The 21,940-nt window shown below is 37.1% G+C and overlaps 1 protein-coding gene and 1 long non-coding RNA gene across 8 annotated transcripts in view; one reads left to right on the top strand and one right to left on the bottom strand.

The window, feature by feature from the left end:
- Positions 1–1,582: 1,582 nt before the first annotated feature.
- Positions 1,583–7,603, top strand: LOC134536271 (uncharacterized). Its single transcript, XR_010075779.1, has 2 exons — positions 1,583–3,600; positions 5,836–7,603. It is a non-coding gene; the product is annotated as an uncharacterized LOC134536271 (long non-coding RNA).
- Positions 7,604–17,013: 9,410 nt separating this feature from the next.
- Positions 17,014–21,940, bottom strand: part of LOC134536272 (glutamate-gated chloride channel) — a 108,817-nt gene continuing 103,890 nt past the window's right edge. For 5 of the 7 annotated variants that reach the window (XM_063375991.1, XM_063375992.1, XM_063375994.1 and 2 more), the window contains one exon: positions 17,020–19,355. In XM_063375991.1, the coding sequence (XP_063232061.1) occupies positions 19,122–19,355 (234 nt within the window). In that variant the 3' untranslated portion in view covers positions 17,020–19,121. Of the gene's footprint in view, positions 19,356–21,940 lie in introns of all 7 variants that reach the window. The other 2 variants (XM_063375990.1, XM_063375995.1) reach the window with 1 other exon arrangement.

Consider the following 21,940-nt stretch of genomic DNA (forward strand, 5'->3'; position numbering starts at 1 on the left):
ATTTTTCGTTTTACGCCTTCTGATAGGTACAGCATCGCGATCAGCAAGTTACCTTTTTCGTGTTTTTTAGTTTTATTTATTTATTTTTGTAAGGATAGAATTGCTGTGTGCTTTGCCAGGCGACCCGAATAGAGTTCGGGCACAGTTAATACATATTCAGTGACGTCAACGACAGGCCAGCAGGTATGGAAATGTTTAATTCCAGTGAGTTTTGGTATCCACCGTAATTACCTCTCGGACTACCTGCAGGTTAGAGCTGTGCAATATATAGCATAAGTATTAACTTTTAGAATTTTTTTTCATGCCTGATTGTTTGCGATATACGAGGCACGCAAGGTAAATCGAAGCCAGTAATTTTCAAACCAACAAGGATGTGTAATGGTTTCACCTACCACGAAGGTTATTTTATTTTCAGATATTGATTGCTTAAGAATGATTCAAATTTAATTTGATGCGAATTTTGTTTCAAAGAATTTGATACTTGTAGAGGCAGAGTGTTAGGGTAAATTTAGGATTTACGTCTGAAGCCAACTGTAACTCAAACATTATCGTGGGCGCCAAAAATTTAGTTCGCTCTAATCGATTATCATTTATGTTATTCTCTATGCCCATGTGTTCTACGCAATGCTCGTGTGTTCCACTCGATACTCATGTGTAGTACTCGATGCTCATGTGTAGTACTCGATGCTCATGTGTAGTACTCGATGCTCATGTGTAGTACTCGATGCTCATGTGTAGTACTCGATGCTCATGTGTTGTACTCGATGCTCATGTGTTGTACTCGATGCTCATGTGTAGTACTCGATGCTCATGTGTTGTACTCGATGCTCATGTGTAGTACTCGATGCTCATGTGTTGTATGCTGAGTCGGAGATCGAACGTTACTCTATTGACGACCCACACACCCGCAGCATTAACTTATCAACAATTGCCTCCAGTATAACCATTGCATAATTTTTATGAGTAAGTTCTTTAATAATTGTATTTTAAAACAAAATTGTTAATCTCACTAATATCTCAGGAAATAGTAGAAATTAAGAACTCTAACGATCGCCAATAGAAATTTAAATAATGATTTTGCTCGAGAAAAACTTATCATTTTAAATTTTGGTTTTTATTTAAATGTTTTAAATACTTTGTTTTTAAGTAAATTGGTAGATGATCTTGTTAAAAATACTCATAAATACGTATATATTAATTGAATTTAATACATGATACACAATTATGTTCAGCAGTCTTTAAGTATTAAATAGAATGAGAGGTTCTCAAAATAAAATTTTCAGAATTAAATTCAGTTTTTTTTTTAGAACAGCACCTATTCTAGAAATTAGTATTTAATTTTTATTAAACATGCTTTTAAAACACTATATATATATATATATATATATAAACTCCGACACCGTTAGACCGATCTCCATGAAATTTGGCACATCGAAGTGTTTTTTCATGGATAAGGTTTTTATACTAAACATTTTTTTTGTAGCTCGCCGTTAGATGGCGCTGCATCGCATCAATTTATATACCGTTCAACCGATCGCCATGGGTAAACAGAAAATCATAGGTCATATATTATATTGTCGCGGGTTGAAATTTTGCAGGGTTGTTGAAATCAAATTTAGGGACTTTACTGACGGGACTCTGGGCTGGCTGCTCTGTTCACTCGTCAGCGCAAGTGGCGTGACCATGTAATTGGGGCACGGGGCCGGCGCGGCGCGCTGCGGGCTTGCAGAATTTTGTTTGTTTGTTTGGCCGCGCGCTGGCGCAGCCACGGGCCGCAGTTACTGGGGCGCGCTGTCGTAACAAGCCGCGCGGTGTGGCCTGCACATTGGGGTAGAGGGGGGGTAGTCTTCCCAGATGTTCTAGTTAGTTGTTTAGTAAATTTGACTTCAATAACGAGCTTTTGTTATGGTAGGCGCGGCAGGGCGCGCGAATTTAAGCGCAAGTGAGTGGTGACTCGGGGCTCACTCAGGCGGAGGCTATGCGTCTCACCTGTGGTCACGAGTTGTTAGTTCGTTCGTGATGTAGGAATTCAGGCTCACTCAGGCGGAGGCTATGCGTCTCACCTGTGGTCACGAGTTGTTAGTTCGTTCGTGATGTAGGAATTCAAGCTTTCGGGCGGAAGCTATGGCCGACGCCAGAGGCCACGAGTCGTTTAATTTAAGTTAGGTCATAATGTAGTCATCTTCAAGCTTTCGGGCGGAGGCAATGGCCCTTGTCACTAGTCGTTTAGTTATAATTTTTTAAAATGTAATGTTCGTTCGGATTTTAAGGGCAGGAGAGGCCCCTACGTTAGTTTTAAGTAATCGATCAAGAAAGGCTTTTCGGAAAATGTGAGTATGGACTTATCTTTGTTTTAATTTTAAGTATTAATTATGATTTGAGGTATTCGGAAGGACTAGGGAAGTGTTTAGTGAAGTTCTCTCATTCTCTCTCTTGTAAGGTCGTTCAATCGTTAAGGAAGTAAAGAGATTATTGTTTTAAATTGTAATCCCGCTATTTAAATGTTCTTTAAAATGATGTTGAGTATTTGACTTTAAGAATAAAATAATTTTAATTAAGTATTATGTTATTTTGCAAAATCTCCTTAGTTCAGCTCTCACCAGACATCCTGTACGGGATGACGAACCTATGATCCTAGGTACAGTAAAGTATTTTATGAAGTTAAGACTAGTTGATGCCAAGCGAGTTGTTTCTATGTAAAGAGCTACGATTCTCGCTCTCTCCCCCCTCTGAAGGTGCACGTGACAGAAATGGTAGAGTTCGCCGGATAGGTTCTATTTCTGGAGAGAGAGAGAGGTAGATTTTTATGTTTATTATTAAGTTAGTTTCAGCTTCTGATAGCAGGTTATTAAGAGTTTACTTGAGGAGAGGATTACGGAATTTTAGTCTATAGTGGAGGAAGTCTTTGAGATTTTTTTTTTGACGTAACAGATGTTTATTTGAGGATACTTGTAAGGATAAAGTTTATAGTGATAAGTTGTTTTAAGTCGTTGAATTTATTGTAGATTTATATCGGGGATTATTACGTGAGGAGAATACGTTATAAGTTAAATGATTAATAGAGATAATGCAAGTGGTTTAATTTAATTGAAATTAATTTTAAGATTGTAGGTTAAGAGAGTTAAAATTTAAAATAAAGTTTTTTTCGTAAATAGGAATTATTTTCAAGTGAAGTTTGTTTTGCTGTCGTGCGCGTAGGAGACGAGACGTACGAATTAAATCAGTCGAGGGAAGGATAAACGTTAGAAAGGAATTAAAGAGAAAACGAGAGTTTATGTAAAAGAGAGTTATAGAATTTATAGTGATGTTTTGTTTTAATTAGAAAAATGTTGAGAGTTGTTTCAGAACGACACGTCAGTGGACGTGGCAGAATGAACACGTGACGGGGAGGTGCTGAGACCTAGCGGAGAACGGAGGAACCGCAAGCGAGGGTTGGCGCACCTGATGGAATTCGGTGACGTCACGGGCTCATACGGAGACGTGGACAGGCCGTGACCTTGTTTTGATCAGCTGTACGGTAACTTAGCGATAAGAAAATAGACTATTGGTTAAATAAATTTAAATTTAAGTGTGTTTTAGGAGAAGAGGAACTTTCAGTATGTAAGTAATTTAATTTAAGAAGTGTATGATGTATAGGCTAGAAGTGTTTCGTTGTAAGTTGTTTATGTTTTTGTTAGTTAAATTCTACCTCGGTTTTAAAAATATTTTTTTGGGATTTGTAAACATTATTAAGGAGGTACACTATAAAATCGATAAGCATTGAGAAAACTGGGAAGGCTAGATTTTGTGTGTAGAGGGAATTTACTCCAAGGGAACAGAGAAAATTAATGTTTTCATTAGGGCAAGGGACCCTAAGGTGAGGTGTTGTGTCCCTGGGAAGTAGGGATTGTAGAGCAGACCCATAGGAGATGGGCTATCTACGTGAATTAAGGGTTAGGAGAATCCTGAGTGTTGTTAGTAGTTTGGGGCAGGAGTTCCCCATGGTAGTACCGAAGTGGCTATCCTGTATGGGATAGGGTACCATTTCAATGAAGTTTGTTGGTGGGGTTAGAGCCCCCTGTGTAGTGGGCCTATAGCAGATAGGCACTACAGTGAAATTTTTGGTTATTTTGTGAGGTAAATTCCCTGGAGGTTAAGTAAGATTGGATTCAGTTAGGAAGGAGGGAAATGAGAAACATTGCTGTAGAGAGTTAGTGTACTTGCCTAATGTGAAATTGAATTTTACTAAATTAATTTAGGAGAAAGTTTTGTTCGGTAAATAAATAATAATGGAAGATAGCTAGATAATTAATTAATTTTTTTTGAGTAAGGTGTTTTAAGTAATGAAATAAAATAAGGTGAAGTAATTTGTATAATTGGGGAGGAGTTTCTTTAAGAGTTTAGATAATTGTTTTTGAATTTATTGAGATATTCAGCCAGTGAAGTTTGAGTGTGAGAGATACAGTGAGATTTTAAGGAAATCGGTTGTTTATTAATTAGGACAAATGAGATTTTATGATTAAGAGTCAGTAAGCATAGTTAAAATTTACGACATGATATTTGTTGACAGTTTACAGTTATTAAGGAGAAAACAGAGTAATCTATTTATTTTTATTTTAATGGTTTGAAGATAAGATTATGAATTTTTTTTGGAAGTTTCTTTGGCATGTTGGAATAATTTTTTTTGATTTTTAGAATTTACAGAGAAAATTTAATTGATTTACATTAGTTTGGAAGTATGGAGGTTTAGTGTTCGATTAGCCCTAACTTGATGGTCGGATCCCAAAAGAATGCCGTAAAACCGATAGCCAATTGAGAGGAATGCGGTAGGCGCTTGTGTAGAGAGGGGTTGTGGGAAAACTCCTTGGGACTGATGGCAGATCAGGGGCCCTAAATAGTGTGTGATGCTGTAAAACCAGTGCAGGGAAAGCCTGGTATGCTTAAATTTTTGGGCACAGGTTAGGTAAACCTGGGGTTCCATGGGATTTAGTCATGTTAGCTGCTGTGAGACATTAAGATTTCCAGGCTCCATAGTAAATTCAATGTAAATTTTTGTTTTCTTAAAATAATAAATTTGTTTTTAATTTATTTGAGATATTTGATTTGGAACAGTGAATACAGACCCCGAGGAATAAGAGTTGTCATGCTGTGAGAGGAGAAGGTGGTAGGCCTAAAAGGGTACAGGCACCACAGAGGTTATGTGCATTGCATAATTTAAATATAAGGAAACTTGAGAATTTGAAATTTTGTTGTTGGGTTGGATACCCATAAGAAGAGTATAGGCAGAATTTTTATTGTTATGAGATGTCTAATTTAATTGAAAAGAAGAAAGTTTAAAGATGCAAGGTAACATTATTATTGTAATAATTGAAAGAGATTAAGAGGTAGAGAGAAATAGGCAGTTTTTGTTTGTAAGTACTAAAGTTTACATATAGAAATTTAGTAACTAAGAATGAATAATAAGTTAAGTCTAGTGTAAAAGTTTTTTTTAAGTTTGTTAAGTTAAGAGTCACAAGTAAATTTTTTTTTAGAGAGAATGTCTTTGATAGGAAGTATTAGAAACTTATGGGAATTTTAGGGTAACATAAATAATGTAGGTAATGAATAATAAATAGATGGTAGGTCTTAAGTTAGGATTAACATTTGAAGCAGAATTTAATAAAGAAGAAGGAAAATAAATAGGCCTAATGAAAAGAACAAAAAAGGATTTTATGGTAAAGCATTTTTTTTAAGTAATAAACAATGAATAATAATGTTGTTTCAGGGTAATGTGTACTAATAATACAATTTTTTTTTAGGACCAAAGAACAGGAATTATGTAATTTAAATTAACATGTATTTTTGAAACTGTTACAGATTCCTTAAGATGAGCTGAGCAGCAGTCCAGTTTACAAGATGACAAGAGTTCGAGAGACAAGATACAAGATCACTGAAACAAGAGCCAAGACTGAAGATTCAAGAGAAGAGAAAGCTGGCAGCCATGGACTTACAAGTGGAGATTAATAAGGTCATGTAAAGTTTTATTTTTTTTTATGGAAGACAGTAACTGGAGTTTTTTTTTGTTATAAACATTATTTACAGAACTTTTTAGGTTATAGTAATGTAATGGAACTAGTGAGTTGTGGTAGCTGTCAAAAAGAACTAATACCTTAAGTTTAATTTTTAAAGTTAATTTTCTTAATTTACAGAGGGATTAGTAGTTTTTTTTAAAACCTTATTTAGGTTGGAATTTAAATACAATAGCTTATTATAAATGTGTACGAACAGTTCAAGTTCACAGTACTGATAGGTAGGTCAGATGATCTTATTGATTTTGATGATTTGTTGTTTTGAGTTGATTTTTAAGTGTTGTGAATTAGACAATGAAATAGTTCTGAAAACTTAAATTATTTCAAGCTAAGAAATAGTAAAGTTAATTGTAACTCAAAGGACACCAGAATTTAATTTTTTTTTGAATTAGTAATGTTTGAAAATTTTATACTTTACAAGAAAGGTTATAAACAAACAGATCGGATGGAACAAGGATGCAGTAAATCACAATTTCATTTAGAATTATTGATTAGCTTTTGAGGTTATGAAGTAAAAGTAATTATAATTTAAAAGTTTGAATAAAAAAATGTTTTTTTTATTTGTTTGAAATAGAAAATTTAAAAGTTAATTAGTCATGATCTAGGTGGGTGATGGGGTGGGAATTGGCCACTCTTTTTCCCTATAACCTCCCTAACATGGCCTTCTATTACAACTAACAGAAATAAAGAAGAAGAAAAATGAAGAATTATTAGTTAGAATGTTTCTTTCATGAAGATACCTGATGAACTTTTACTGTTTGGAAGAATAGAAGCAAGGTTAGTCAGATATTTTTACTCAGAAGAAGAAGAAGATAAAGCAGTTTTATGACTCGACAAGCCAGAGATTGGTGTTTCCCCTCTGCGCTTCTATTGACTACGTTGTTTACTCTCATGGGATAGCTGGTTCGGCACCATGGAGAGAGATTGGTGGGCATTGTGGTTGCCCCCAGAAGAAAAGAAGAGTAGAAGAGGTTATGGGTGGGTCATGTGAACTGACCTTCAACCCAGTTACTTCGTGGGGACTATTTGCTGTATAGAGAAGATCAAGACTCAAGAGTTAGGGAAAATCATTGGAGGTCATGTTTCCCTTCCTTAAGTTTTTCCTATCAAATTATTTGCCTGATTAGATTATGCTAAGGGTGGGATACTTTATGTTAGCAGTTGAATTAATTAATTTTATTTTTTTGTGTGTTTGCATCCTTGCCCATCGATTGCAGTTTAGTAGTTAGTTTTGTATTTGTCAGGCGTGATGGTAATGCCTGTTGATGATGTTTCAGAATTGTAATCTGTTCGTGATGAGGATGGCACAACTCCGAAGCAGATGTGGGGAGAAGTTGTGAGCTGCCCTGGAAGCCAGTCCAGTAGCTGTTGGAGTTGAGTGGTGTTTGCTGATGGCCAGCCCAGGGAGCTACTCTTCTCGACAACACTGACTTCGAGGAGTTGCACCAACCTTCACGAGATAAGAGTTTAATTAATTGAAACATTGTAAGGACACTTAATTTTTTTTGAAGAACGAAAGAAGTATGGTAATAAACGGAAACTGAAAAAAAAAAAAATAATAATTATCAAGAATTTGCACATTGTTTAACGAATACTGAGAAACTAAGAACAGTAATTTAATTTGTAAAGAGAGCTTCACTAACAGAACAATTTTTTTAGAATTGAGAACTCGAGCCTCTGAAGGTTCCTGTGAGAACAAACCAGATAAAAGTTTTACATTTAATTTTATGAATACTTGTTGTTTTAAAATAAATCTTATGCAGAATCTAGATGTATGTTCAGACAGCAAGGAACTAAGAAAATTATTATTTTTGTGAAATGAGGAATTTATAGTTATGGTTTAATGGAAAAAGACAATTTGTAATTTTGAGGTAGCTCGATGGGGCTCGAGCTCTGTGAGGGGAGGGTTATGTCGCGGGTTGAAATTTTGCAGGGTTGTTGAAATCAAATTTAGGGACTTTACTGACGGGACTCTGGGCTGGCTGCTCTGTTCACTCGTCAGCGCAAGTGGCGTGACCATGTAATTGGGGCACGGGGCCGGCGCGGCGCGCTGCGGGCTTGCAGAATTTTGTTTGTTTGTTTGGCCGCGCGCTGGCGCAGCCACGGGCCGCAGTTACTGGGGCGCGCTGTCGTAACAAGCCGCGCGGTGTGGCCTGCACATTGGGGTAGAGGGGGGGTAGTCTTCCCAGATGTTCTAGTTAGTTGTTTAGTAAATTTGACTTCAATAACGAGCTTTTGTTATGGTAGGCGCGGCAGGGCGCGCGAATTTAAGCGCAAGTGAGTGGTGACTCGGGGCTCACTCAGGCGGAGGCTATGCGTCTCACCTGTGGTCACGAGTTGTTAGTTCGTTCGTGATGTAGGAATTCAGGCTCACTCAGGCGGAGGCTATGCGTCTCACCTGTGGTCACGAGTTGTTAGTTCGTTCGTGATGTAGGAATTCAAGCTTTCGGGCGGAAGCTATGGCCGACGCCAGAGGCCACGAGTCGTTTAATTTAAGTTAGGTCATAATGTAGTCATCTTCAAGCTTTCGGGCGGAGGCAATGGCCCTTGTCACTAGTCGTTTAGTTATAATTTTTTAAAATGTAATGTTCGTTCGGATTTTAAGGGCAGGAGAGGCCCCTACGTTAGTTTTAAGTAATCGATCAAGAAAGGCTTTTCGGAAAATGTGAGTATGGACTTATCTTTGTTTTAATTTTAAGTATTAATTATGATTTGAGGTATTCGGAAGGACTAGGGAAGTGTTTAGTGAAGTTCTCTCATTCTCTCTCTTGTAAGGTCGTTCAATCGTTAAGGAAGTAAAGAGATTATTGTTTTAAATTGTAATCCCGCTATTTAAATGTTCTTTAAAATGATGTTGAGTATTTGACTTTAAGAATAAAATAATTTTAATTAAGTATTATGTTATTTTGCAAAATCTCCTTAGTTCAGCTCTCACCAGACATCCTGTACGGGATGACGAACCTATGATCCTAGGTACAGTAAAGTATTTTATGAAGTTAAGACTAGTTGATGCCAAGCGAGTTGTTTCTATGTAAAGAGCTACGATTCTCGCCCCCCCCCCTCTGAAGGTGGATCGTGACAATATATATACATATACAGTAAATATGTGTCATCTCTCTAGGTCCACCACATTGCCATATAGATCTATCACCATGTTTTAAACCCGGGCAACACCGTGTAGGCAAATGAGATTTTTGCATCACACGCAACTAAACTATCTTTGGACGTTTTATCTGTCAAAAAAAACATTAAATATTGGAAATTACTTGAAATGCAAGGGAAAAAAATCGAACATTGGAAGATGAACCAGAAATGCGCGGTAACTGTAAGCCATTGTAACTGCTGAAAAATCTGAAGCGCGAGAGCCACGCCGGGAAACTAACCGCATCAGAGCGTCTACTTTAATTAATAATAAAAAACTTATGTAATTTATCATTAATTTATTCCAACATAAATAATAGAATCTTTCAATATTAGTAATATTTAATTTTTACAAATTTTTATAAAACGATTTATAGATTCTAGATTACATACAAACCATCCATCTTATAAATACAGATGTAAATAAATAAACACTGGCAGGATAATGTCTGCCGGGTTCTGATAGTTATATACCTATATAAAAAGAATAAAATGTTAAAAATAATCAAACGTTGCAGGTATGTAACTTCTTTACTTCATACTCAGTAATTTCATTTAGATTTGGTTTTCACAAAGGTTTTACACATTTTTTCCTTCACATTTGATGTAGACAGTGATATTCCTTTTATTTGAAACGTCAGTTGTATAATATTTCGCGAAGAAGTAAGTTACCAAAGTAATGGAGGTGGTTTTAGGAGTCTTACGTAGACACTGACATTTCTCTTGTTTTGAAGGTGGAGCGTGCAAAATTTCATCAAACTAGGAATAAAACTTTATTTTTATAAAATAATGCAAACAAACATAAACATTTCTTATATCTATGTATATACACATAGTCACGTATACTCAATCAATCATTTCGGAAGCGTATCTTTATTTATAAGATTTATTTTTATTTTCAGTAAACAAATAATGTATTCATAACTCATGTAAAATACCCACTCCAACGGACTGAGCTGTGTATTTAAAGTTATTATTATAACACTTAACTTAAACAAATTACAAGTAATAATATTATTTTCTTTAACGACGGTGTTAAAATGTAACAATGAGGCATATAAGAAAATGTTAAAAATACGTTAATACGAACGCAAATTGATCTCAAGACATATTTAATTAACAGCCACGCTAACATACCCATGTATGAATTTGGTAAAATTTTACATTATGAATATTACAATCCTAAAATTACAGGTTATTCTTAAAGTTGCTACTGTTTCTTTATGTAACGGTTAAAGTCTATACAATTTTGTGAATTATTTATTTATTTTTGCTATTACAGAGATTTATTTGGCACACAGTACACTTGATATGTTCATGTAAGAGAATACAAATACGCTATTGCAGTCACACGCAAGTGACTTCGGCATCAGCGCGCCTAAAGAAATAAATTTAACTTTAAAAAATAACTTCGAGCAGTTAGCAAGAGCGTAATTGTTGCAACAACATTGAACGAACTTTTCGAGCTACAATAAATAATCACAACTGCATAAAACTTGTAAAAAAAAAAATTAAACATTCAAAATTGCCAAAATACCCTTATTCAAATGCGCTAAACCCGTAGGATCAGGCGCTGCCGCTAGAATGCATTGCGTAACGTGTCTCGTTTTTTTTCTCCATGATTTCCTTTATTGTCCAACCAATGTTAGATGGCAATGAAAAACTGTGCGCTCCGTGAAGTTCATATTCTAATGCTAGATAGCACTACAGTAGCAACAGTATTAAACTCCGTTCTAGATGGCAGCACTGCTGAAACTTGTGACTCATCACATACCGTAAGATGGCAGTGTGGTAGCTGTGTCAGGGTGACCACAGTTAGTACTTTCGTACTAGATCACTAGATCTAGTACTTTTATAAGTTTTTTAGTGGTCTAGTACATTTACGCTCAGATCTGGTACTTTTTTTCTTTAATATAATAATATTACAGTAACTCCAATATGTTTTATTATTAAGCGTAATTATTTTTAAAAACTATGGAATGTATGTGTGTGTGGTGTGATATTTAAGTTAGAGCATTGCAGTGTCATAATAACTTCCTTAATTGTTAAAACCATAACAAATTATAATTTAGTACTTTTTGTTCTTCAAATCTAGTACTTTATTCTCGCCTAAATTGGTACGAAATATTTTTTCCTTGTGGACATCCTGAGCTGTGTAGGCTGTGTATGACGTGCAGCTGTTTTTACCTGAAACGCTTACGGCACTACCTATATGCCCGGCCACAATCAAACACATTTTTCACAAGCACAATACAGTATTAAACAGAACAGTTGAATCTGACTAGTTATTATCGTAAATTGTAATAATAATTTAATTATTACAAAGTAGAGTTCGCTCTAGGTTTATATAACTCTGTTATTGCTAAAACCTCGTATTTTTTTCCGGTCAGTAAGAAGTTAAACTAAATATTGTAGTAGAAAAATACAGGAAACTCAGACGTTTTAGGCCCTCTCTGCAATGACACGGGAACGAAGACGGATTGCACGAAACAGAGTTTCTACAACAGCACGCAGACCGAGACAGACCCCTACGGGTTAGCTCGGCTATGCTAAGCTCTTCCGTTTACGTTGCTTCATGCGACCAGTAGAAGCCGAGTTTTTGGTTGTTTGTGGTAGCCATTTTTTTTTTATGTTCTAAATGAGTAAAATATTGATGCAAGTACGATAATGTCTAGTATTCTATTATTACTTTGTGGTTTATTTTATTATATATGTACATTTTGCCCGTGCTATGATCTCAAGCATTATATATATTTTTTTAAATTAAATTTTTCGTAACCTGGAAATGTAATCTCATTGGTTGCCGTTTGTTACGCTTCCGTGTGGAAGCAGCAGACGCGATAGTGCCGTAGTGTTGTGGGATATCCGTCTCAGTTTCCGTGCCATTGTAACACAGGCCTTAGTTTGAGTTATACAAGGGAAAAAAAATCGCTCTCTCAAACTGATGGCTGTAGACTTATAGAGTCTCTCCGACGTAGATCGAAAATCAACGCGAGAGCGACGACTCGAAAGATCTCTCTCTCGACCAATCAGGACACGCAATGAACTTGCATGTAATTTTTTTTTTACTTAGTAACCTTCTTCTTTGCACATTAAAGCGTACTTTTTTTTATATTGGAAATAATGGTGGTGACAGCAGGGGTTGCCTAACCTGGGCTAATATTTATATAAGGGTCATTCCAGGGGGGTTGTGGATTAGATCTGAGAGAAAAGCCAACCTGGAACTGTAATTTAGACAATGGTCTTGCTAATTTATCTTAATAAATTGTAGGTTCCCCCCCCCCCCCAGATAAATTACACTCGGGTTTGTTTCATAAATGCGAACAATATAATTTCGGAGAAATAGCGTCACTACCTATATAAGGCAATAAAAATCCTTTGAAGCTTTTCTTTAACTAAATAATTATGTTTCAGCCTATGCCTCAGACTAAGTTAAAACAAAAAATATGTAACAATCGTAACGAAATGCCACACGGAAGGGTAGAGGGAGGCAATGTATTCCCACGGGAGTTACAAGGATGTCTAGTTCTCGTCAATATTACATCACGAATCTCCTGCAAACAGGCCCCTCGAGAGGGAAAGACAGAGGGGGGGGGGGGGGGTGGCAAAATCCCCGGGGCCCGGCCACTGTAGGTATTGGTGAGGGGGCATGAGTCGGTTGGTGGGGGGGGGGGGGGGAGGGGTTGAGTTTCATTTAATTTTTATTAATGCGTTTACCCCGAGAATAAGACGAAATTAAATAGGATGAAATTACAATACTTTTCCTAACACCTATAAGTAATTAAGGCCTACAAGTAAAGCAATCCTCTCAGGTCACATTTAAGGCAATGGTCTCTGTAACGTGTACAATCTTTATATATTATTGAATTATGTGATTCGAAAAATTTTGCACAAAATTTATGAAAGGGCCCAATAAAATTAATTGCACTAGACGTCCCCCCCCCCCCCATCCCTGGCTTATCTGGACGGGCAAAAAAACCAGCTTCGTGGTGAACGTCATTTGTTTTCAGTTTAATGCTTTTTATTTCTTTCAAAATATAGTGTTTATCATGCTGCCTGCGAGGCAGACTGTTCGAGCAATCTCTCCTGTCGGCGTTACCGATACTCGAGTGACGTCACCGATGATCTGACGATATGTTATATACTTATACACGCGTGTATTCATCATCTCCACCTGAAAATGCATATGCTCCTACACCAAGGCATGTATATGATATACATATTATATATATATAAAATCATCTGGAGGATATCCTGGTGGAGAACGTGTCGAAAATTTTTGTAAGTGCATCCATCGGGAATCGAGCCTAGAACCTTTTATCTCCGTGATGTAAGTGATGGTTTTTATTGATTTTCTAGAAATAATTTTTCACATAGTTTTGCACTCATCTGGTTCGAACCAAGAATTTCGACACCAATGATGTAGCGTATATATTAAAATATTTCTTATTAATATTTAAATACGTGCATCAGAAATCCAGGTTATCGCTTCACACCATGACCCTGTGCTCCGCTCTGTCGAACTGCACTACTGACCGCATTGCTTGCTTACGGAGCAACAGCAACATGGCTTCAGGGCTTTAAGCTTCACACGTTTTGCTTGGCGGATTTAGAGAAAGGTATGTTTATAGTATCTTACCGTCCATGATAATTATTATAAAACTTAAAATATAATTTTCCCTCTCCTTTAGGTTATAAATTTTATAATGATGGGTTTCAATTTTATAATTCTGTTCACCGGCAACCTCTGCTCCAAATGTTATCGAAATAGTTTTAGTAGTAAAGACTAAGTAACAAACATTCAAACGCACAAACTTTCACATGTAATATTAGAAGGAAATTATATACTGGCTTACCAACTGTAGGAAAAATATGTGAATAATTCCAAAAAATCCTTAATTAAAGCAATATTTATATGCAATGAAATTACAGGTCTAGATAAAATTCATTCATCACAAAACAACACTGATTTGGAACTCCGAAAGTGGTAACATAGTTATATAAGCCTGTTCATTTGATTAGTTATTATTTTACTGTATTCAAAGTTTTTTTTAATAAAATCATTTCCATATTTTCCATTCCATTAAGGAGAAAATTAAACAATACTTTGATTTTTATCATGTCAGTTCCACATTTTCAATTTTATTAGATTTGGCTATAACCATAGTACACTTATTAAATAAAAACTTTCTTTTTTCATTTGAATAAAAATAATATTTATGAATTCATGAAACACCTACATCTTTAATTTTAATCTATATTAGAGACGTTTTTTATCTTCCATATTAGAAGATCCATAAACTTTGCTGAGACGTAATGGAAACTAACTTATAAACTTTACACAAGTTTTTATTTCCCCAGGAATGGAATGTGAAAACAAGTCTCGTCTCTATTTTAAATGTAAAATATTTGTGTGAAACTTCATACCACTTACCATAGTGACAGTCTACCAATCTGATATTGATATTGTTTTTACTACCTCAGAGGAGTAAAAAATAAATAAATGGTAACATTTATTTATTTTAGTTTGTAACATGCCCAGGATCAATCGTTCGTTCAGCACTACATGATCAACATATTATGAACGGGTACAGCATAAGAAGCAAGTATTGCAGTACGGAAATACAGGAAAATCGTGGAAAATCAGCGAGACAAGCGATGCTCAGTGATTCCGACGGCTTGGGCTGTACCTAGCGTGTAAGTAACGTTGTTGCTGCAAGATTCTAAGTTTATTATTTCACTTTAATGGCTATTTATATTATATATATAAATATATATATATATATATATATATATATAATTTTGAAGCATGAATACATTTTCAGAACTTTGGATTAATACGAAAAAAACATAATTTACCTATTATTTTCAGTACAAGAACTTTTTTTTTAATTTAGAGGAAAATAGAGTCTAACTCACGGAGGTATTACTTCTTACCTCCACGGCCTAAGTCACCCGTCAAAACGTAAACAAATTTGTATTTCACGCGTATGCTTGCAGCTCACGCCGCTAGGATCGCTGTAGTAGCGCACCTCGTACTTCGCCCACGTTGACAGGCCCGAGTTTCTTATGTTGTTTACTGCAATGTTTGCTAGGAGATAAGTTCCGTGCCCAAGGATAATTACTTGTTCCCTTCCCCTACTCTTCCCCTCCAGCGCAGACGGCTCCAGACTTCTGGCCCGCACTGTACCTTGGATCTTGTCCTGAAGATGGCGTGACTTCTTTCCTCAGGAATGGGCAGGGAGAAGGCAGCTGTGGCATGTGTGCTAAGAGGAAGGCGCTTGTGTGCAGTGCAGTTGCCAACCTCCTTGGCGCAGAGGTGAATTGCCAGTGGCGGATTTACCAGCAGGCTGAGTAGGCTTGAGCCTAGGGCGGCAGAATTTTGGGGCGGCAAATTTGGGGACCGAATTTTTTTTCTACCTCATAGAAATAAAAAAAAAAAAATTCTGCATGACGGCTTTCTATTTTCTGATGTTTTACAGACAGACGTCTGCAACAAATTTTGCCGACGACTTTCCCCTCTCCCTTGTCATTGTACGTTCCGTGAATCCGAGTAGCAAACTTCCATATTCTAGAGTAAAACAGCTAGTTCGCCCCCCCCCCCCCCAACCAGTGATCGGCCGCTGCGCCCTCTGCCCACATGATTGAGCTTTGATTAGCTCAAAAATATACCCAAATATTATTTATTTTTCTTTCAATTTCAACGAAATTGTTGGATATTAAAAATAATCTAGGACATGAAAATTGTAGAGGCAAGGGCGGCAAAAACTTTACAGCTAATACCTTGAAAATTGGTAAATCCGCCACTGTGGATGCAACAGCTGGTTACCGCCATGCAGAGTGTTAGCTCGCATGTGCAACTGCCACGATTAGTTTATACCTTTAACATTCAGTGTGTCAACGCTATAGAAAGAATCAGTGAAAATGAAGGAAATGAAAAGCCTTTGAAGATGCAGTATTCAAAGATTGCAGGCGTTCATGTTGACACAATATTACCAAAGCTCTCGAATAAGGAGAATAAACCTGTGGTTGATATGAGTGGCAATAACTATATAATTTAACTGGGTGGACGCAAGTTTTTTTTGTAAAAAAAAAAAAATAAACTGATAGTTGTTTGAAATTGTGAACATATTTGGTTGAATTAAAATATGCAGGGTACAAACTTTCGTATGGTCATTTTTTTTTTTAAAAAAAAATAAAAAATCTTTATTTTGACACATAGCTGTAAGTGGTCTTATAATTCAAGAAAAATTTAAAATAGATTATAATAGTTGGATATAAAGTATTTTAACAATTGATTTTATAACTTGTCTATTTTCCAAAATGTTTTAAATATACCAACCAAATACAATTTTTTTTAAAAATTTCTTAAATCTGGCAGCGTTAGGTTTTATGATTGGTTTTGTAGGAAGAGTTATAATTAACTCAGTTGAGAAAAAAAAACCTACAGAAACTAACTCTCGAGACTATTTTCAAAGGAACATGGCGTGTAAATAAAACCTAAATGTGAAGGTAGAGTTTCGTAGTGTATGCCTAAGCACGGTGGGACTCTTGATGGCGAATCATCGACCATCTCCAAACAAGCCACAAACAGTTATCACGGCCACTAAAGGCGAAGAAGGAAGGGGGAAATCTTTAGTTTTGGACAATACAAAACAATGTAACTAAGGCTCGTTAGCCAAATAAAATTTAAAATATCTGTGCCAATAGGCCTACGTACACACTTGAAGATGTTTAATAGAAAATAAGTAACGTATATTGAAACGAACAAATGATTTCAGACTAGGTTAGTTAAAACACATCTACCTACAAATGAAACAAAATATAAAAATTTCGTGAATTTATTACAATGTGCATTATTTTCCTGTATTTAAACAAACAACACACTGGTGAAGATATACACGAATATGCTACATAATGAACATGCGCTCGTACCCTTCATTCGGTCAGTATATTTATTAAACTCTTGACCTTCAACAAATAAACTAACAATGACAACTGTTATTATGAACACTGTACGTCAAACTTAAGCTCGGAAACATCACAAACATTCTGTGACAGAATTGTTAATTAGCTAAGACGTAATACAACAATCATGAAACAAAGTGCACCTCAGGTTAAAAACATGTTGGTTTAGAAACTAAACAGTCTTTTATACGAAGAGATCATTTCTGTAGTATCTTTAGGTCCAGTCGTTTTTGATCTTGGAATTAAATAATGCAAAATGTGGTACGTCGTGACTGGTGCTCAAGAAGAACAACTATTATACACAGCTAATATAAAGGAACCTAATTGGTGATCGGTGATTGTGTGATATGAACCACGATAATGTACCTACTAATCGAGATTATAACACGTGTCACTACATTCATACACCACCACTACATTTCACCGATGGTCTTTAAATATTTCCTCAGCCTGTGCAGTGAGCTGAATAGTCGTTTTGTTTGTTTAAATATAGCACCCTCTAGAAACACAACAAAACAATGATTGTTGGTGGACTTGGTCACCCTATACTTCGTTCACAAGCAAACAGTTAAACATTTGAGTATACGTATCAAAGACGATCGCAGGCTATCACGGCCGTTATCAGAGATTATCCTTGACTTCACAACTGGATCTGACTGCAGTGAGCAGTGCCTTTGTGACAACTTGGCAAGCAATCAGTGCAAAAGTCAAGGACAATCAACTTGAGTATATCTTTCAATCTCTAAAAACTTAACAATATGTTTTTGCTTCGCTTTTTACAGTCTATATGATTAACATTCACGAACTACGTATTTACATAGTCAACTTTCCCTCGTGACCCTGGTTGCCATATATGTTTCACACTATGTGGCCTAATTGAGGGAGGAACCAAAGTCATATTTAACCAGCTAATGTCATAATTCCTCATCTCCCATCAATATACTCACACATTCTTATAAAACTTAAAGTATTTACTGAATTTCTGATAAATTTTGAAGTATTTTTGGATGAACAAATGAAATCTAGGCCATATGCTTGTAGCCAGCTTGAACTAAATCATATTTGTCAAGTATCGTGTAGCCCGTATTAAAAACTAGTCCTAAAACATTGTAACACTATAACATTGTAAGTATGACAAGATGCAATTAATTTTACGGTGAAAGGAAACTGTAATTTTATTGATACTGGTAGACACATGTTTTGGGGGATATTTTATTCCCAGGGGCTTGGGCTTGCCACAGCATTGGCGGCCTGGATTTCCTGTCAGGGACCAATGCGCCAAAAGCTCTGTGTCAGATTGCAGAGAGAGGTACATCCTGTGAAGTTACACTGCTTTCAGAATAGTTTTTTGATTTGATCCCTTCTGAAACAGGAACAGGGACACTTGTCAAGATTACCCGCCACGAGACCAGATAAAAAAAAATTTCAACTCATCACTAGTCACGCAAGTCACAAACAGAACGTTAATCACTCTTACGTATCTTTTATCGGGAAACGGATGGCACCGAACTGGAAAGTCTTTTTTTTTTTTGGTAAAACCCCTCAACTCGGGAATTGTTCAACTCCCGCATGTTCTTGCGCCCGCCACGGGAGTTCACGGAAGCAGAAACCTCAGCCGGTAGCTCTCGAGGGTGGGTTTGGAAGGAGTGTCTTCAGTGATCGCGAGCAGGTCGGGAAGCCTTGCCCCCGAACAGCTGAAGAACCAAGGGAGATAGTCAGTGGAAGATCACCCGAGATGGACGCGGCAGGGCTTCGACCACTGATGGCACCAGCACCAGTGCGGGGAAGACAAGGCGCGAGGTCCCACCCTAGTCCACTTCGGCCTTCTCCTTGAACAGGTACGTGAGCCAGTACACCAGGTTGAACAGCACGAACACCAAGGGAGACAGTTCGCGGAAGATCACCCGAGATGGATGCTGACAGTACCATCACCAGCGCGGGGAAGACAAGGTGCGAGGTCCCACCCTAGTCCACTTCGGCCTCCTCCCTGAACAGGTACGTGGACCAGTACACCAGGTTGAACAGCGCGAACACCAAGGGGAAGGTGATCCGCGAGATGACGTCGATGCGCTTGGAGCGCGTGGGGAACTTGGAGAGCCACGTGCGGCAGCAGTTGTCCCTCTTGGGCTGCATGTGGATCTCGCAGGTGCGAGCGTTCTCCAGGGAGAGGGCGTCTCCCGGGTGCCGTACCAGGGGCTTCTGCGAACACCACCGCACCCTCACTCACTCTCCGGAACCGGTCCTTCCGCTTCCGGAAGGCCCGCCTCTCGCTCCGTCCAGCAGCAAGCTTATCAGGCAAGTTCAACAAAACTGAACACTCCCAGATCGAAAATCCTGCAGGAAGATTGCCATGATAAGCCTGCATGCTTTCTTCAAGCTCATATCAAGCTGAAACTAATGTGGCCATGAAAATATAATCTGGTAAGCTTGGTTCAAGCTTATTAAAAATTTTGTCGCACGAAGGTCTGTAACAGTTTGAGGCATGAAAAAAGCTCAAATGAGTTACAATGTTATAGAGTCAAAAATTTACGTGAATGAAAGGTGACCCGTATCAAATTTGAGACTTTTAGTTCTCCGGACGGACAGGACATGCTGCATGATATTTCGATTTAAAGATGAGATGATTTGTGTTATAAAACTGGTGGTATATGAGAAGCATTTATGCACATGTTTTTAGCAAATACACAGAATTGTAAAAGTATGAGGCTATGTTTAAATTATCGAAACATTCAATTACTTAAACACATAATAACATAATAGGAGAAAACCACCAGTAGTAAAAGTGTTCGTCTTATACACCAAAAAGCATATCTATAGAGAGTAAGGAGTGGTAAATGTAATTATGTTCCTAACTCTGTTGTTATATGGAGTAATTGTTGCGAAATAATAACAGTTTCAGTTCAGAAATTTAAACTAGACATAATCAGCAATTATTTGGACTTTTTTTATAACAAAAGTTTTTAACTGGGTTATTTTACACTACTATTTAGTAAATGGCAAACTGTTAATATATTATATTTAATAAAATTTTTAAACATTTAAAATTTAATGGGTACTTACAAGATAAATATCTGATAAGAGAGTCATTCACAAATATGTTTTGTTACTGAATACACTTAACTTCCAAGCACACGTCAATAGAGAAACCGCATGATGAGAAAGTTATGTGTTAAAAAATCTTAAAAAAAACTATTTCCCTAGGTCTTAAAACATATTTTTTAATGCAGCAACGATATAACTTATTTGTGGCAAAAGTGTTAAAAATAAATTTAACACAAAAAATAAAATCTTTTAATGCACTTAAGTGTAAAAAGAATTATCATTAAAAATACCTTTAAATATTTTTTTTTGTTGTGGTTTTGTTGTTTCGATATGTTGTTGAGTACTGCTTTTACAATTTCTACCCATACTTACAGTTGTCAGGAAATCAACATGCTGCAGGTACTTTTGGAGTGGAACTTAGATTCTGTTAGGATTTACGTCTAAGTCGAACACGTTAGGATCTATTCAGCTAGTAAAAATTGTGGTACATTACTGTATTACACATTTCAGAGGTCGACATGATAGACAATGAAAGAATGAAATTTAGTTACAAATAGTCGCTACCGCAAAATACTTGTTGAGAAAAAAGAACAACAAACATCAGAAACGACATTTATTAAATTTTAAAAGAAGAAAATAACTATGGAAAAACAAGAACAAGCAGTTGTTAACTAACTCAGTTACCCTCAGAAAAGGTGAACAAAAATTTTTTTACAAAGAAGAAATAGTTATTTGTTTCCAATGGCTAAGGAAGATTGCAGTAGAGCAGCCAACATGCTGGAATATGAATCTAGAAAAGGTGACACTGTTCGGAAACTGCTCTGAGGAAGACCACGCCGTGAACGGCCAAAGTGTTGTTGTTTTGACTTACACGGTGGTGACCGACACGTGCGCTGATGCCGCGGAGCCCCACTGACCTTGAGCGTCCACAGTCCCACCTGCGAGGCGCCGTCGACCTCTGGAGCTCCCAGGTCGGCGCCGGAGGAGGACGTCGAACCTACGGGGTGTGCCGTCTTTGCCACGTCCCCCCCTCCTGTGGTCGGGGCGGCCCGGCCAGAGGAGGGGGGGACAGCCACCAGAGGAGTAGCTCTAAAAGAAAGCTGTCCCAGCTCGAGTGTCCTGGATCGGAGTGCGGATCGACGCCGGTCTCTGCCAAGCCGTCCCGCGGGAGCGCTGAAGTTCTGGGGAGTTTCGGGCCGATGAGGGAGGTTAGTTCGTGTGTCATGATGATGGCGATACTACTTATACGTCCACTCCACATGTCACGTGGAGTTTCATTGGAGTTACGAGTAAATGGCCTTAAAACCATGGCAAAATAGCGGAGAGTAAGAAAAAAGTTACATTGTCTGTCATTGAGAATCCCCCAATTGATGCGAGAGAGATGAGAGTAAGTAAGTATTTTGATCAAGATGATACAATATATAAATTTATCTCGAACAGCCACTTGAAATAATGTGGACTCAGAATAGAACACAATTTAATGCTGATTACGAGCTAGTTCTCATGCTCATCTCATTTGAAGAATAGTTTCAGACAATCCTGTAAAACCAACAATCTGATAGAGTGAAAACAAAAAAAAATCTGTAATGGACTAAAATGTGAGGAATAAACAAGTGTATTTGCACAGTTCTCAAATATGGAGATGCGGACAGGTAATCCATAATTGCTTGCTGATGAATAATTATTTGGCTGGTGAAATGTGGTATATGCAGAAGCAAACATTTTTCAATAATAATAATAAA

Source organism: Bacillus rossius, chromosome 10 (assembly GCF_032445375.1).
Source record: "Bacillus rossius redtenbacheri isolate Brsri chromosome 10, Brsri_v3, whole genome shotgun sequence".
Classification (NCBI taxonomy): domain Eukaryota; kingdom Metazoa; phylum Arthropoda; class Insecta; order Phasmatodea; family Bacillidae; genus Bacillus; species Bacillus rossius.